At 43.7% G+C, this 18,104-nt stretch overlaps 1 protein-coding gene across 5 annotated transcripts in view; it reads right to left on the reverse strand.

Moving 5' to 3' along the window:
* Nucleotides 1-2,105: 2,105 nt before the first annotated feature.
* DHRS7B (dehydrogenase/reductase 7B) overlaps nucleotides 2,106-18,104 on the reverse strand; it is a 71,612-nt gene continuing 55,613 nt past the window's right edge. For 4 of the 5 annotated variants that reach the window (XM_037163202.2, XM_037163201.2, XM_037163200.2 and 1 more), the window contains exons 4-7: nucleotides 15,985-16,201; nucleotides 15,283-15,375; nucleotides 7,139-7,291; nucleotides 2,106-2,535 (exon numbers count right to left, since the gene is read on the reverse strand). In XM_037163202.2, the coding sequence (XP_037019097.2) occupies nucleotides 2,330-2,535; nucleotides 7,139-7,291; nucleotides 15,283-15,375; nucleotides 15,985-16,201 (669 nt within the window). In that variant the 3' untranslated portion in view covers nucleotides 2,106-2,329. The remainder of the gene's footprint in view (nucleotides 2,536-7,138; nucleotides 7,292-15,282; nucleotides 15,376-15,984; nucleotides 16,202-18,104) is intronic. The other variant, XM_037163203.2, reaches the window with a different exon arrangement.

Raw genomic sequence — 18,104 nt, forward strand, 5'->3', positions numbered from 1 at the left:
CAGACAGTGGATTTAGCTAGATTTAATGGTTTGGTTTGTGTTATTTTCTATTTATATGGTAGAATACAAAGTTTCTAAAGTTAAGTCTTAGAAAGTATTTTAAAAATGATAAGTAAACATTCAGTGGTATTTGAATATGACTCAAGTGTCATATCTAGGTTGAGACCCTTCTTGTCTGCTTCAAGGTCCACTTCCAGCTCATACCCGTGAGTCAGAACTCAGCAGGCCACTGTCACAACTTGTTGGGGCGACTGCCCTCACAAGTCTCCCCGAGTGCCATGGATGAGGTGTGTAAATATGACTGAGACATGATGTGATCTGCTTGGGGAGAAGTGAGCAGTGGCCAGTTTCGCAGGGGAAAAAGGCCAGCAGCGGCCAGTTTCTCCAAGGAGAAAAAGGCCTTGAGCCCCCTCTACAGCTTTTATTGGGTTGTAATACACAGGAATACAGGGCAGCAAGGATCAAACAGTAGATAACATTTCAAAGAAATCTGAGGGCTTCGAGAGTCTGTCAGGACCAGAGTTTTAGGGTTTCCCGCTCAAACCCTCAACATATGAATGGAAGCACTCAGCAGAGCAGATTTCACAGGTTTATCAGCAAGTCTTTGTGATACCAGATTTTTCCCCAGGACACACTCTAGCAAGGCAAGGAGCTGCACATCTCCCAACAAGTATTTAGGCTTAAGAGGATTAGAGCCAGGAAGTACTTCTCCCAGAGTACATGGAGACTTGGGCTATGTCAAAGCCGGGGGCGGGGGGCACGCAAGAGTCTTGCTTTCTTTGTTGCAGCCCCCCCCCAGTCCTTCCACAAAGGCCTCCCAAGTGATTGAGTCTGGCTTAGGTTGCCCCCCCACTGTGAGGGGTCTTACCCGTCACTAACTTCCGACCAAGCTTTAGGGGCAGGGAGAGGAAACTGAGGCAGCGTTTGCTATCATCAAGCTTTGTCTCCTACAGCTCACATTCCAAAGGTCATCTCTCACCCTTAGCCACAAGGGATGGAGATATAATTCCTAAAACCAGGCAGCTGTCTACAACTGCTCCAAAACCAACCACCTCAGCAACACAGTTCATACTGCCTTGATGGCAGAGTATGCACCTTTCTCTTCCATGTCAGGAGGGAGGAAGACGGTTTCGGAGGACAGTGAAAAACCACCCATCATGTCCATATCCACATTTCAACCATGGGCTCCTGGAATATTCGGGCCATGCTGGGAGCTGAGACAGGTCACCAGATCTAATCCACTCCTTGTCCTCCTACTTCCAGGAAACTTGGGAGCCTTGGAACACCCACACCACAGGCTGCCTTTGGCCATTATTTTGAGTAGCTGTTTAAAATACAAGCTCCATAGGTCCACAATTAGGATGTAATATAACAGTGTAATATGGTAGGAAATTTTTATCACAATTCAGAGAAGCCTGAACAATTGACCCACAATTTCCACTATCAGCTTCAATAATGAGAAAAGTTTCATCCTAAAGTTGAGTGTGAAGTTCATTTATTCAATGAACCTCAACCAGATATTGTTAATAAGTCAGAAAGGTGGACACAGGCATCCTTTCTGGCTATTCTGCTACTGTCACAGCTAACAAATGGGCTGCTTTCACCAAGGAGCAGTCACAGCTGTAGAACCCTTGCCACCTCACTGGGTTTCTGAGTCTCATACTAGAGGACACACGGGATCATGAGAATTTCCCTTTCCCCCTTGGCTGCCCTCTCAGGAAATTCATCTTCTTGGAGTGGTTCCTGGTCCTATGGGCTTTGGGTGGGAGTCAATGAGGAAACTGGGGAATTCCTTTTTGGTACTAAAGCTGGTGTCACTTGGGATATATCATATGATCGATCACATTAGCCTTTTGCTGTGCTGAATGACGTATTGTAGGACCCTAGGAATGGATACAAATAATGCCATCTTAAACTACAGCCTTCTCCCTTTACTACTAGAAGTGGACTCTGCCAAACCAGTTAGGCAAGTGGTCTTGCATAAGTCAAACATGAAAACAACTGGGTCAAGGTGATGTCAGGATGTCTTCTGATGTCAAGATTGAAACATTTTCTAGGAGCTGGCGGAGGCTAAAATTCCAAGGAGGCATGGTTATTCTAGTCTGTAAGAGCTATGACTCTTAACGTTCCATTCATTTATTTCATATTCTCAGCATTAAAACCCAGATCCATATTGACTTTTAAGGGTTAACCCACATAGCTGGAAAGACACCTTTTTTGTTTCCCACTCTTGGCCAGCAGGGGTATTCCAGGGATCTGCAGGACACATGTATCTCCATCTTTCCCACCTGTGAGACAAACATCTAGTAATATACAGCTCTGTATGGCACTAGGAGTTCTTGAATTTCTGCTCCCTCCTGGCCCGGGAGGCCATGAGGCTAAAGAAGAGCCCAGGAGCCAGAGTTCGCAGATATATGGCCAAGGAAGGCAACAGGTCAGCCAGGATCACGTCTTTCTTTTTCTTCACCACAGCAGTCAGAACATCTTGGGCCACCTCCACAGGCATTCGGCCCTCGGCCGTGGTCTTGTCCATAACTAAAATAAACAAAAGAAACACATGAACTTTAAAGCAAAAGTCCCTGTCTTGAGTTGAGTTGCCAAGGACCAGCATTAGGTAGCTCACCAGATTGCCCATCATGAAGCCCCTCCCAGTTAGGAGGCAAGTGGTATGCCACCATCCCTGACTCTCCTGTACTTCAGGAAATGAGGACCCATTCTGTGGCTTAGCATGTGAGTTGGGTAAGAAAAGTGGATAGGACATAGGAACAAGGTAGAAGGAGCCTCGGTCAGTGCTCAGAGCTGGTGTACAAGAAAAGATGAGGATCGGCCCTTGCTGGTATGGCTCAGTGGACTGAGCACCAGCCTGTGAACTAAAAGGTCACTGGTTCAATCCCCAGTTGGAGCATATGCCTGGGTTGTGGGCCAGGTCCCAGTGGTGGGGCGCATGAGAGGCAACCACACATTGATATTTCTCTCCCTTTCCTTCTCTCCCCCTTCCAATTATGTCTAAAAAATAAATGTAAAAAAAAAAAAAAAAAGATGAGGACCGGCCTAGGTAAGGTCTCAGAGCTAGCCCTCACACCACAGCTGAGGAGGGGTTTTCAGACCTTGGGCATTTTTTGCCTTTTAAAACCACTGACTAAGGGATGTTGAACCATCAAATTCAACTTGGGTGGCCTGCCTTAAGTTCTTCAAAGCAGGGGTAAAAGAAGACTATGACACCCACAGGCACTACAAGCTCACTAAAATGAAAGTGAAGAAGTGAGTCAGAAGGGATGTCACACCCTAGGTCGTGTGTTAACTAAATATGGAGGAGAAAATCTTTGGTTGGTTTTGTGTATTAGAGTTGCTCTGGGAGGTTTAGGAGGTGTTAGGCTGGTTAACATCAACCGATGTTTCTTGATCCCTAGTAATCTGACAATTTTCCCAACAAAGCAGGACCAATTGGCAGGCATAGAGGAGAGGCCACTATCATACACCATGAGAAACCAATCGTGGACTTCTGGTCAAGATGGAGGCATGGTAGACACACTTCGTTTCCTTCCTCAGCCACAAAAAGAATTACAACTAAATCTCAAAACAACACCCAAAAACTGTCAGAAAATTGAACTGTATGGAAGTACAACAACCAAGGATTTAAAGAAGCCTCATTCATCAAGACAGTTAGGAGGGGTGGAGACACTGAGATGGAGCAGAGAGGTGGCAAAGGTGGTAGAATGGACATAGGAAGTCCCACATTTACAGGTAGTGGATAAAAATTGGGAGAGATACCTTGGAAGCAAGCAATCCCAGCCCCATGCCGGACTGCACAGCCCAGGGTTCCAATGCTGGGATGGTAATTCCCCATAACTTTTGATTGTAAAAACCAGTGGGGGTTGAGACAGCAGAAGAAACTGCTGGGTTTTGAGGAAACTCTGCTTAAAGGGCCCACACGATCTTAAAAACATTCAGAAACCATTCTGGCAGGTGTGGCTTGGTGGACTGACTGTTGCTGGCCTGCGAGCTAAAGCATCACTGGTTCGATTTCCAGGGCACATGCCTGGGTTGCAGGACAGGTCCCCAGTAGCAGGTATGCAAGAGGCAACCACACATTTATGTATCTCCTTCTCTCTCCCTCCTTTCTCCTCTATAAAAAGAAATAAATAAAATCTTTTTTTTTAAAGTACATAAACCCACCTACTCTCAGATGTAACATCAGGGCAATAGCTGGAAGGGCACTAGTCACATATGGGAAGTGGGTGAAGTAACTGGAAATGGGGCAAGTGCTGGGCAAACCCCCAGAGGCCATGCAGCAGCACAGTCTTCTCCACGCGCCCTCCCAACACACAGAGTTACAAAGTGGTGAAATGGGTTGCCCCACCCTGGTGATAGTACCTAAGTTTCCATCCCACACAATTCACAGGTGTCTTTTACAGGAAGTCAAGCAGCTCTACCTAATACACAGAAATGAAGAGGGAGGCTGCCAAATCTAGGAGACAAAGAAATATGGCCCAAATGAAAGAACAGAACAAAACAGAAAAAGAACTAAATGAAAGGGAGAGAGCCAACCTATCAGATGAAGAATTCAAAACTTTGGTGATCAGGATACTCAAAGAACTCATTGAGTACAGCAACAACATAAAGGAAGAAATGAAAGTTACATTAAGTGAAATAAATATCTACAGGGAACCAACAGCGAAAGGAAAGAAGCTAGGATTTAAATCAACGATTTGGAACAACATAAGGAAGAAATAAACATTCATACAGAACATAAAGAAGAAATAAGAATTAAAAAAAAAACTCACAAGGAGAGTATATGGACCCTCTGAGACATCTCCAAATGTGCCAACACCCAAATAATAGGAATGGCAAAAGGAGAAGAGGAAGAGCAACAAATTGAAAACTTATTTAAAAAAATAATTAAAGAAAACTTCCCTAATTTGGCAAAGGAAATACACATACAAGTCCAGGAAGCAAAGTCCCAAACAAGTTAGACCCATACCAAGACATACCATAATTAAAATGCCAAAGGTTAGCCCTCGCTGGTGTAGCTTAGTGGATTGAGTATGGGCCTGGAAACCACATGATCACAGTTTGATTCCCAGTCAGGGCACATGCCTGGGTTGCAGGCCAGTTCCCAGCAGGGGACTCATGAAAGGCAACCATACGTTGATATTTCTCTCCTTCCCTTCCTCTCTAAAGATAAATAAATAAAATCTTTAAAAAAAATGCCAAAGGTTAAAGATAAATAGAGAATCTTAAAAGCAGTAAGAGAAAAGTAGAGAGCTACCCACAAAGGAGTTCCCATAAGGCTATCAGCTGATTTCTCAAAAGAAACTGCAGGCAAGAAGGGACTGGAAAGAAGTATTCAAAGTGATCAAGGCAAGGCACTGCAAAGCTGGATTACTTTATCCAGCAAAGCTACCATTTAGAATGGAAGGGCAGATAAAGTGCTTCCCAGACAAGGTAAAGGTAAAGGAGCTCATCATCACGAAACCATTATTTCATGAAATGTTAGAGGGACTTATTTAAGAAAAAGATCAGAACTATGAATATTAAAAAGGCAAAAAAATCCACAACTATCAACAACTGAATCTAAAAAGAAAAAAAAGCTAAGGAAACAACCAGAACAGAAACAGAATCATTGGTATGGAGATCATTTAGAGGGTTATCAGTGGGGAAGTGGAAGGAGGATAATGGGGGAAAAGGTACAGGGATTAAAACAGACAAGGGAATGTTAAGAATAGTATAGGAAATGGAGAAGCCAAAGAATTTATATGCATGACCCATGGACATGAACTAATAAGGAGGAGAGGAGTATTGTTGGAGAGAAGAAGGGTACCAGGTAGAAGAGGGCAAAGGGGGAAAATTTGGACAACTATAATAACATATTCAACCCTTTTATAAAATGTCTTCATTTTTATAAAAACATTTTATAAAATAAAAACCCCTTTTGTAAGTTATCTAAACTGCCTGAGTTTCCCACCAGCATGTGTTTTCATCATGTTTTGGTTAACAGGGAAGAATAAGAGGTTTCTGATTGTTGCTTATTTTTAAATGCCACAGAGGAAATTTTTTTTAAAGATTCTGCTAAGTATAAATAATATAAATATGAATCTCTGTGGATCTGTGCCTCTGATTTCTACTGACTTGCCGAGTGAGAAAGCAGCTGCTCCCGGAGGCCTGGGTAGTCTTCGTTCACGCTGGGCTATGGTGGGTATAGCACCAGGAGGCCCCTAGTAAATGGAGAGCACAGGCCCAAGAGATCACATCCAGACAAACAGAAGACAGTAGTACTCAAGGGGTAGGCAGCCCCTATTCGAGCTTGGAAAGGCAAAGCTGGCTTCCATAGCAATAGCACTCAGGGGTCAATCTACCTGACAGGCAGAAACCGACGGGTCTCTGTTTGGCCTGCCTGTGTCCTGGGGCCAGGCAGTTGGACTCATTAGTATGACTGCAGGTCAGCTCAGCACTCTTGTTGGCTGAAGCAAGGAGATTCTGAGACTGGAGCACCCAGCCTAACCCCACAAGACTGGGCTTGTTGCTTTTGAGTACCCTGAAATCAGTTTTTCTCAAGCTTAGTAGGTGTGGAACCATTTGAGTCAAGTACCCCATAGTTTCCATAAGGTTTATTCACATTAACTTTCCTTTAATTCATTGACAGCCTGGCAGCCTTTCTACTTGGGAACTTCCTTTCCAGCCCTCAATTGAAGTCCTGGTCTACAGGGGCTCTGTCCAATAGCTGCAATGGGTGGTTAATGGTAAATGATTAGTCACATATACATAACCAACACTTACAGGTGTTTTCATTTTAAAAATTATATTCAAATAAATGACCAAAGAATGATCAGATAAGAGCACAGTGTCTCACTGTGGCTGACCAACAGCTTTTTATAAAAGAAAAGAGTCCTGACTGGTGTGGCTCAGTGGATTAAGCACTGGCCTGCAAACAAAAGGTCTCTGGTTCAATTCCTAGTCAGGGCACATGCCTGGGTTGTGGGCCAGGTCACTGGTTGGGGGGGTGCATGAGATGCTACAATCCATGTATCTCTTAAACATGAATATTTTTGTCCTCTTTCTTTTCTCCCTTCCCCTCTCTCTAAAATTAAATAAAATCTTAAAAAAAAAAAAAAAAAGAAAGAAAGAAAATGGGCCTCACCTCCATATCTGGAGCCATCAGCAGTGATGGCATTAAGAGACAGGTTGGTGTGGATGTAGCCGGGGCTGATTATGGTCACCTTGATCTCATACTGTTCCATCTCAGCACGAAGACAGTCAAAGAATGCCTGGGTCGCATGTTTGGAAGCTGCATCTGCAAAGGTTGGTGGCCAGAGGCAGGTTAAGTGTGCTGGTGTGAGATGTGGCCTGGGACAATACCAAGTATTCATTCCCATTGATGCTCTTCTTTATTTAGAAAACTGGTTTTAAAATTTAAGATGATAAAATTACAGTATTATAGCAATGTTCATCTCCTTATTTTGAGAAGTACATTTAGTCCTTCTTTTTAGGAAACACCTGAAGTATTTAGGGGGAAAAGAGCAACATGTCTCCAACTTTCTTCAAAGGGTTCAGGAAGGAAAAATTATAAATTTCATATATACACACAGAATATGATAAAGCAAATATGTTTTATGACAATCATGATATAGACAAAATGTTAACAACTGCGGAATCTGCATGGAAGGTACAATAAGACTTCTTTGTATTATTCCTCCAACTTTTCTTTACATCAGAAATTATCCTACTTTAGGAGAATTCTGGCCAAGATGGAGGTGTACATAGATACACTATGCCTCGCTGCACAACCAAAAGAAACACAAGAAATTTAAAAACAAAACATAACCAGAACTGTCAGAAAATCAAACTGTATGGAAGTCCAAAAACTAAGGAGTTAAAAAAGAAACATTCACCCAGACTGGTAGGAGGTGCAGAGACGGGCAGCCAGGACAGTGAGGAGTTGCAGCAAGGCAGCGTCTAGAGGACCAGGCAGTCCCACATTTGCAGACAGATAAACCGGGAGAAAAAACTGGGGAGGGAGACAGACTTCACAACCCACGGTTCCAGAGCAGCAAAAAACAAGCCTCACAACCCCTGACTGAAAATAACCTGTGGGGGTTGTCGTGATGGGAGAAACTCCCAGCCTCACAGGAGAGTTCACTGGAGAGACCCACAGGGTCCTAGAACATAAACAAACCCACCCACCCAGGAATCAGTACCAGAAGGGCCCAATCTGTTTGTGGGTAGTGGGGAAAGTGACTGAAGGTGGGACAAGAGCCAAGCAAGTGGCTTTGTCCCCTCTCAGACCTCTCTTGCACCTACAGAGCCACAACGCAGCAACCTGGGTTGCCCCGCCCAGGCCAATTCCTAAGGCTCTGCCCCTTACTACGTAACAGCTGTGCCAAGACAAAAACATATGACCGAATGAAAGAACAGATCAAAGCTCCAAAAACAGAACTAAGTGATGAAGAGGTAGCCAGCCTATCAGATGCACACTTCAAAACACTGGTAATGAGGATGCTCACAGAAATGGTTGAGTATGGTCGCAGAACAGAGGAAGAAGTGAAGGCTATACAAAGTGAAATAAAGGAACAGGGAACCATCAGTGACAGGAAGGAAACCAGGACTCAAATGATTTGGAGAAGGAAGAAATAAACATTCAACCAGAACAGAATGAAGAAACAAGAATTCAAAAAATATGAGGAGAGCCTTAGGAACCTCTGGGACAACTTTAAACATTCCAACATCCAAATCATAGGGATACCAGAAGAAGAAGAGGAAGAGCAAGAAATGGAAAACTTATTTGAAAACATAATGAAGGAGAACTTCCTCCAGGAAGTCCAGGAAGCTCAGAGAGTCCCCAAAAAGTTGGACCCAAGGAAGCACACACCAAGACACGTCATAATTACATTACCCAAGATCAAAGTGAAGGAGAGAATCCTAAAAGCAGCAAGAGAAAAGGAGACAGTTGCCTACAAAGGAGTTCCCATAAGGCTATCAGTTGACTTCTCAAAAGAAACCTTACAGGCAAGGACCTACATCCAAGATGACTCTACCCAGCAAAGCTATTGTTTAGAATGGAGGGGTTGATAAAGTGCTTCCCAGATAAGGTCAAGTTAAAGGAGTTCATCATCACCAAGCCCTTATTACATGAAATGTTAAAGGGACTTATCTAGGAAAAAGAAGATCAAAAATATGAACAGTAAAATGACAACAAACTCACAACTATCAACAACTGAACCTAAAAAACAAAAATGAACTAAGCATACAACTAGAACAGGAACAGAATCACAGAAATAGAAATCACATGGAGGGTTATCAGTGGAGAGGGGGGAGTGGGAAAATGGAGGAAAAGATACAGGGAACAAGGAGCATAAATGGTAGGTACAAAATAGACAGCAGGAGGTTAAGAACAGTATGGGAAATGGAGAAGCCAAAGAACTTAAATGTACAACCTGTGACATGACCTAAGGGAGGAATGCTAGTGGGAAGGTGGGGTGCAGAGTGGAGGGGAATAAAGGGGAGAAAAAAATGGGATAGCTGTGATAGCATAATCAATAAAATGTACTCTAAAAATTTTTTAAAATTATTCCACTTTAAAAGAAAAAAAACTCTGAGGACTTCCGCCAAGATGGAGGCATAGGTGGAGACCCCATGCTTTTTCACAGAACCAAGTTTAGAGACAACAAAATATTAGCAACATAAAACACAGCCAGAACACAGAAAATTGAAGTTTTTGGAAGTCTGATAACAACGAATTCTTCAGCCTGACCAGTAAGAGGGGCGAAGCCAGCAGCTGGCGGAGCAGGGTTACACAGGAAAACTCGGTCAGACAGACTCAGGCGAGCGGATCCCAGGCGTGGGGTTGCAATGGGCAGACCCAGTGAGTGACCCAGTGAGCAACCAGTGAACCAAGCGAGGGTGCAGGGCAGCGGGTTGACTGTGGTGGCGCATTCCTGCACAGATAGACTGACGAGGGAGAGGATGGTTAGATGGGACCGAGCAGGCCCCAACAGCGGGAGGCGGCAGGGGGGGCCGCCATTTCCCTGCTCTGACCCTGCCCCCACACACAGTGTCACAAACCAGCGACCTGGGTGGCCCCGCCCTGGTGAACACCTAAGGCTCCACTCCTCATACATAACAGGCACAAACAGATCAAAAATGGCTCAAGAAGATCTCAAAGCCCCAGAGCCTATAACTAAGCAACCAAGAAATACCAAAACTTTCAGATGCACAGTTAAAAAAACTGGTGATCAGGATGTTCACAGAACTGGTTGATTTCAGTCACAAATTAGGCGAACAAATGAAGGCTAAACTAATTGAAATGAAGGAATTGTACAGGAAACCAATAGCGATGAAAAGGAAACTGGGACTCAAATCAATAGAGTAGACCAGAAGGAAGAAAGAAACAACAAAACAGAAAAGAATGAAGAAACAAGAATTCAAAAAAATGAGGAGAGGCTTAGGAACCTCCAGGAAGGACATCTTTAAACGCTCCAACATCCGAATTATAGGGGTACCAGAAGGGGGAAAGAAACAGCCACCAGTGGAAAACTTATTTGAACAAATAATAAAGGAGAATTTCCCCAATCTGGCAAAGGCAATAGACTTCCAGGAAATCCAGGAAGCTCAGAGAGTCCCAAAGAAGTTGGACCCAAGAAGAAACACACACCAAGGCACATCGTCATTACATTAGCCAAGATTCAAATGAAGGAGAGAATCCTAGAAGCAGCAAGAGATAAGGGGACAGTCACCTACAAAGGGGTTCCCATCAGACTGTCAGCTGATTTCTCAAAAGAGATCTCGCAGGCAAGAAGGGGCTAGAAAGAAGTATTCCAGGTCATGAAATCCAAAGACTGCTCTATCTAGCAAAGCTTTCATTTAGAATGGAAGGACAGATAAAGTGCTTCTCAGATAAGGTCAAATTCAAGGAGTTCATCATCACCAAGCCCTTATTGTATGAAATGTTAAAGGGACTTATCTAAAAAAAAGAAGATAAAAAAGATGAACAGCAAACTCACAGTTATTAACAACCACACCTAAAACAAAAGCAAACTAAAAGGATAGCTAGATCAGGAGCGAAAACAGAAATGAAGATCTCAAGGAGGGTTAGCAACAGGGGAGTGGGAGGAGGAGAAGGGGGGAGAAGGTACAGAAAATAAGTAGCATAGACGGTAGGTAGAAAATAGATGGGGGAGCAAGAATAGTATGGGAAATACAGAATCTAAAGAACTTGAGACACATAGTCATAAACTAAAGGGGGGGAATGGTGGGGGTGGGGGGTGCAGGGTGTAGGGGAATAAAGGGGGGAATAGAACGACTGTAATGGCATAATCGATAAAAAATAAAAATTAAAAGAAACCTCTAACCACCCCCCCAAAAAAACTACTACTCAATGCCTAATGGGTAAAACATCCAAATAGTGCAGAAGGATATAAAGTAAAGAAGTACAAGTCCTGCATTCCAAGTCCTGAAGAATATCATTCTCCATAGGTAACCAACACTAATGGTGTCTCAGGATTTTTTATATATCCCATGTGCATATGCATATGTGATTTTAATAGAGCTCATACTATTCATATTTTTCCTGCAAGTAGCCTTCACCTAGTGACACCGTCTCAGCTGCCTCCACACAGCCATGCAGACTTACCACACTCCTCCATGAGTCCCCATACTTCAGAACTGGCTCTTCACAGGTTGTTTCCAGGTTTTGTCATCAAAGCTATGTTATTAGTAAGCACCCTTACATGCACAGGAGCATGTATACATAAAATCCAAAACTGGCTCTCGTAATGTATTTTGTTTAACAAACTTCCAGGGTGGCTTTCCATCAGAAAAAGCTACTGAGCTTGCTCCACCTCCAAGAAATGGAGCTAATGTTGTTCTTCAGTGATGGCTCCACAACAGGAGGAAGGGGACACAGTGACCCTACAATATTCCTGGGAAACACGGCATCCACAGTGAAAATCAGTTTCCTCCATTCAGAGTTCTAAGTGTTTCAGTCTTAGGAAAGGGGAATTCACTGGCCAATAAAACAGGAAGGGGAAAACCCCAGGAAGTGTTGCCACAAGTCACATGAGAAATTCAAGTGTCTGAATTTACTACAGCGTCTTTTAGGGCCAGCTTCTTTGGTTTAAGCCACGTTGCAAGGCCACATCAGTAGTCTGTAGGTAGGTCGGTGGGCAGGACTGTTCCTATCAGCATGATTCCAGAAGTGCTGTCCAGGCCCAAGGACTGAGAATAGGGAGTCATCCTGGGGATGCCTAGAATAGAAGGCTGCACCCTGACAATGAGTCTCCCAGAGCTCTCAGGCTGCAGGTCAGCAGCCAGGCTATGGTGACCTACTGATCACCACTGGTGTGACAGTACTCAACCCTCCTACCCACAAGGCATGGTGCTCAATATACTGCCTGGATCACCTGACTTGGTCCTCACCACAGTAGTATGGGGGAGATAAAACTGCTCTTCCATTTTATGAGGTGATGCCAACACTCACCACTGTGCTCAGAAGGCACTGCCACATTCAAGCTGGTCATCATAAAGTGCCCAGACCAACCGATGTGATTTACTTTAGTCACAAGCTAAGTGGAGAACAAAACTCAGATTAAATCAAAGTTTTGAAATAGTTTCATACCAAGAACATGATATATCTTTTACCCTGGCTTACCTATAATTAACAATTTACTTCATTTGCTTTATCATTGGTGATCATATATATGTATGTGTGTGTGTGTGTGTGTGTGTATATACACACACACACACACACACATATATATATTTCAGAACCATTTCAGCTGCCTTAGATGGCTGTCCATAGGAACAGATATACATACAATGCTTCATAATTTACAAAGGATGTTTTTTTAAGATTTTAAAAAATTTACTTTTTTAGACAGAGTGGGAGAGAGGGAGAAAGAGAGAGAGAGAGAAACATAAATGTGCAAGAGATACAATGACTGGCAGCCTTTCTCACACCCCCTAACTGGGGACCTGGCCCACAACTCAGGGATGTGCCCTGGCTAGGAATCAAACTGCCAACCTTTTGGTTCATAGGATGACACTCAATCTACTGCCACACCAGCCAGGGCTACAGAGGACTTTTCATCTTCATTTGTCTCATTTCATCTTTAAAACAGCTTTATGAAGTATGTTAAGATGACTGTAAGACTCATTTCTTAAGAAAGGATGGCCCTGACTGGTGTAGCTCAGTGGATTGAGCTCAGGCCTGTGAACCACACGATCGTGGTTCGATTCCCAGTCAGGGCACATGCCTGGGTTGCAGGCCAGTTCCCAGCAGGGGACACACAAGAGGCAACCATACATTGATATTTCTCTCCCTCTCTCCTTCCCTTCCCCTCTAAAGATAAATAAATAAAATCTTAAAAAAAAAAAGAAAGGAAACAGAGGGTCAGACAAATTAACTTGCCTGAGAATCTACAACTAGAACCAAAATGTACAGATGGGCTCAGAAAGAAAAAGTTTCTGTGACATTTCCAGGTCAGACAGCTGATGTCTGTCCCATTCTCTCAAAGTGCTGAAGCAGATCTGCCCTCCCTGCCTTCTCTGCCAAGTCTGCTGGGCGTGGCTAAGTCAAGCATTTGGAAGTGGTGAGAGCTCGAGTTGGCTCTAAATATTTACTTCCAAAGGCTGGAGCAAAGAACAGCAGTAAGACAGTCTGTGAAATTACCTTTAAAATTTCTTGAGAAAATTAGATTCTGTTTGCTTGCAGAGAGATGAATGAAACGATATCTCAAATTTTTGGCACAACCACTCACGTACATGGAGATAAAGTGTGACTTACAAGTCAATGTGGCAGTTTTAATTATTTGATCCTACCTATTTCTGTTGTGGACCACTCTGCCTGGTTTCAGGAATTGTAACCCTAACCTCGCCCCCCCACTCCCCCACCGCTAAGACTATGAGTGTCCTCCAGAATGTGAGCCACAGGAGACAAAGCTTGTCTCTCGTAGCAAATGCTGCTTCACTGCCCCCAAAGCTTGGTTGGAAGTCCGTGCAAGGGTAAGTCTCCTCACAGGGGGGAGCAACCTAAGCCAGACTCAATCACTTGGGAGGCCATGGTGGAAGGACTCAGAGGGCTGCAACAAAGAGTGAGCAATAGACCCGTGCCCCCAGGCTATGTGACATAGCCCGCCGAGTCCCCATGTTCTCTGGGAGAAGTACTTCCAGGCTCTAATCCCCTTAAGTATGGATACCTGATAGGGAGAGGTACAGCTCCTTGCCTTGCTCGAGCTTGTCCTGGGGAAAAATCTGGCATCACAAAGACTTCCTGATAAATCTGTGAAATCTGCTCTGCTAAGAGTGCTTTCATTCATGTTAAGGGTTCGAGCAGGAAATCCTAAAACTCCCTTCGTGACAGACTCTGACTCAGACTAAGCCCTCAGATTTCTTTGAAATGTTATCTATTGTTTGATCCTTGCTGCCCTGTATTCCTATGTATTACAACCCAATAAAAGCCCTTAGAAGAAGGGGCTCAATGCCTTTTTCCCCTGAGAAACTGGCCACCTCTCCTCCCCAAGCAGATCATGTCATGTCCTGTTTACGTTCATCTGTGGTGGACTGGGGAACTTGCGAGGAAAGTAGCCCCAATATATTTCAACTTTTGGGAATTTATTTTACTAAAGCCCTCCTATGAGTGCCTAGACATATAAACAGTTAAGAATATTCTATGTAGTACATAACTGTTAACTGAAGAGAAAAAAATCCTCAAGTGTCCAGGAAAATGGCTGAATAAATTATGTCATATATCCATTCAATAAATTACTATATATCCACTTAAAAGATTAGGTAAATCCATATATATTGATGTAGAAAAATAAAATGCCAGTGAAACAAGCAAGCCACAAAACAGTATGTAATGTGACCCTATTTTTTGTATGTTTGATCATATGTAGAAAAAGGTTGGAGGCATACACCCAGAGTGATATGAAGTGATAGTACCTGAGGGCAATGGTAATCAATAATTGCAACTAACACAGGCATGGTGCTTATGCCTGGCGCTGCTCTAAGCACTTCACTCAACAGAGCCTGTCTCCATTTGGCACATGAGGACTGGGGTGTCAGAGTGGTTGGGACACTTGTACAAGGTTGCAAATAGGGGGTAAGGAGTAGACCTGGGACTTGAATCTGGGCATTCTCCGCTCAGGAGAACACATTCTGATGAAGTTCCTTCATATTCTGTATTGAGTATTTCTCTAATATCTGTATTCTGGATAGAAAATGTGGTAGAGTTCTATAATCAAGAAAAAACAAAAAGAACATTTGGGGGAGGGAGAAGGAAGTACTCACATGCTGATCGAAAAGGAATGCTGATTTTGCCCTGGATGCTGCTGATTGCAACGATGTGGCCCTGTCGCCTTTTGATCATGGAGGGCAGGAGTGCTAAGGAAAAAAGTCAGAGACTTTACAAGAGGATTTTCCTTCTGGTCACTGTACCCAATGCTGAGAGGGGGTGGCCTCACTTATTAGAGTTCATCGGATCAAAGGAGGTGAATGCTGAAAGCCTTCCATGGCGAGGCCCATGTTTTGTTGGAACTTTTAAGCCTCCTGTGCCTGGCAGACTTCCAGCTGGGAGGTAGAGGGGAGGAGGGGGGAGGAGAAGACAAGAGAGTGGCAGACAGAGGCCTAATCACTAATGGCCAGCTCAGTTTTCTGGAGAGCTCTTCCATGGAGGGAAATTGTGTCTGGACATAAGAGAATCTCTACTTTGTAGGGGTTTACCCACGACAGTAAGAGGAAATAGAGGCAATGCTGTACAAAGGTAGCTGTCACTGAAGACAGCATCTTGATTTAAGGCTAGAAAGCAGATAGAGAAAATGCAAATAAAAATCTGGAAGAAGCCAGCACCCAAGCTGTAAACAACAGCACCTTTTCCAGGGTAAAACAGGATGAGGACAGGTAACATTCAGCTAACAAGGAACCAAGTGATGTGAAAAACAACAAAACCCTCCTAACACATCGGTGTTCTTTTTTCTTTCATCTAAGACTCACCTTTTGTTAGAGCTACTGGGCCAAAGTAGTTTGTCTCCATGACTCTCTTGTCCACATCCGTGGTGGTGTCTAGGATGGCGCCGCGGTAGCTGACCCCAGCATTGTTGATGAGCACATCGACATAACCAAAGCACTGCAGGATCTCAGCTGTTGCTGCAACGACAGCCCCAGGGTCCGTGAGGTCAAAGGTCACTGTGAAAGGCCTGTGTGTCTGCACCTGGTCAGATATGACAGAAACAAAACATACCTTCAGAATGACAGGCCATGTGAGCCACATGTCCCTGCTGTTCAGAGTTAGAGTGGCCCACTGGGCATGAAATGGTATAGGCTGAAGCACCTTTCTTCTAAAGAGATGTGGCCTGGGGGATCCTGCCTACAGTGATTGCATCTGATTTGGGCAACTTTTCTACTGAATGGACAATTATTATTAGAGCCAGACAGTAAGTTCCACAGGACAGGGATCACACAGGATATAGGTTACTGTGCAGATTACCATGAGAGCTATTAATCATGGCTCCTTTACACCAACCAGCATTTGCTGTATATTGTAACTAGTGAAGTAGTGACTCTGCTGAGAGAGACTATTCTTCTCAGGTTAGGTCATTTTAATTTTTTGTTCATGAAACATTTTCTATATATCCCTATGTGCCAGACACTGGGAACATGGCAGAAAATAAGACAGATAGGGTTCTTTTCCTCCTAAAGCATACAGCCTAGTGGGGAAGACAGACAAACTGTAAAGAATGCCACAAAAAAAGTGTAAGAGACCAGAGAAATGAATAATTGAGCAATCTAACTTAGAGGACTTTTTAAGTGAGTTAAACAAGAGATCAAAAAGATGTGAAATCAGAGAGGATGGCAAAGTAGGAAGTGCCAAGAATCCATCTTTCAACCTGGACAGTTGTACTGATAGAAGCTCCCTGAAATCGTACTTCAGTACTCATGCTTAATTTGTTCCAAATCTTGTGAAGAGTGCCAAAACTGACGAGTACAGAACTGTTCATGAGCTACCATGAGACTGACACCTCTACCACTATTTCATCATGAGTGAGGAACACTGAGTAGTGAGCAAGCGCCAACTGCTGAAATATTTTTTCTCATCAAAATGCAACAAGTACAGTGTTTGATGAGTTTTGAAGCTGATAAGTACTGAGGTATGACTGTATTTTGGAACTTTGGAATCTATATGAATGTTTGCAGCTTTCAGGAGAGTACTGGGCTGGTAAATTATAGATAATTTTGGTCATTTTTAGCAATCAGCTCAGTGGTGGCTATCCATCCCCAATCCACCTGGCCCTGTGGCAGTCAGCTGTGGGGAAGACAGTTGAACACTTCTGGTGCAGCCTGAGGGAGCCAAGATAGAAAATAAGACCTTGTCTTCCAAATATCTGGGTATTATTCTGATGGCAGGTTACTGGTCTGAGCACCAAGGTGCAACATAGAGACAGATTGGTGTCTTTTAACCAACACTAAACAGAAGTGGCTTCCAGTACATTTAAAGAAGTCACATGTTTTCTTTGGTGTTACAAAATATATATATAAATTCCCAAAAAACATACCTGAGAAAGCCCAAATGATAGGCTTCTTACTAAACAAAGACTTTGAGACAACTGTCTTAAAGATGCTGAAAATACTAAAAGAAAACATGGACAAACACAGAAATTGATGTATGAGTATAAATAAAATGAAAATATAAAAGTATGGGAAATATAGAATCTAAAGAACTTGAGACATGTGGTCATAAACTAAAGGGAGGGGGACTTCCGCCAAGATGGAGGATTAAGGTGGATGTGCCTGCCTCCTCTCACAACCAAGTTTAAGGACAACTAAATATTAGCATCGGAAAACACAACCAGAACACGGAAAACTGAACTTTTCGGAAGTCCGCAAACAACAAATTCTCCGGCCCGGCCGGTAAGAGGCAAACCGGCGGCGGCGGGTTGAGGAGTTGCAAAGGAGAACTCGTTCGACCCGGGCGCGGGCGCCGCAGACAGCAAATTCTCCGGCCCGGCCGGTAAGAGGCAAACCGGCGGCGGCGGGTTGAGGAGTTGCAAAGGAGAACTCGTTCGACCCAGGCGCGGGCGCGGGACCCAGACGCGCGACTTTTCGGAGGTCCGCAG

This window comes from Artibeus jamaicensis, unplaced genomic scaffold (assembly GCF_021234435.1).
Source record: "Artibeus jamaicensis isolate MK-2021 breed Jamaican fruit bat unplaced genomic scaffold, CSHL_Jam_final contig_419, whole genome shotgun sequence".
Classification (NCBI taxonomy): Eukaryota; Metazoa; Chordata; class Mammalia; order Chiroptera; family Phyllostomidae; genus Artibeus; species Artibeus jamaicensis.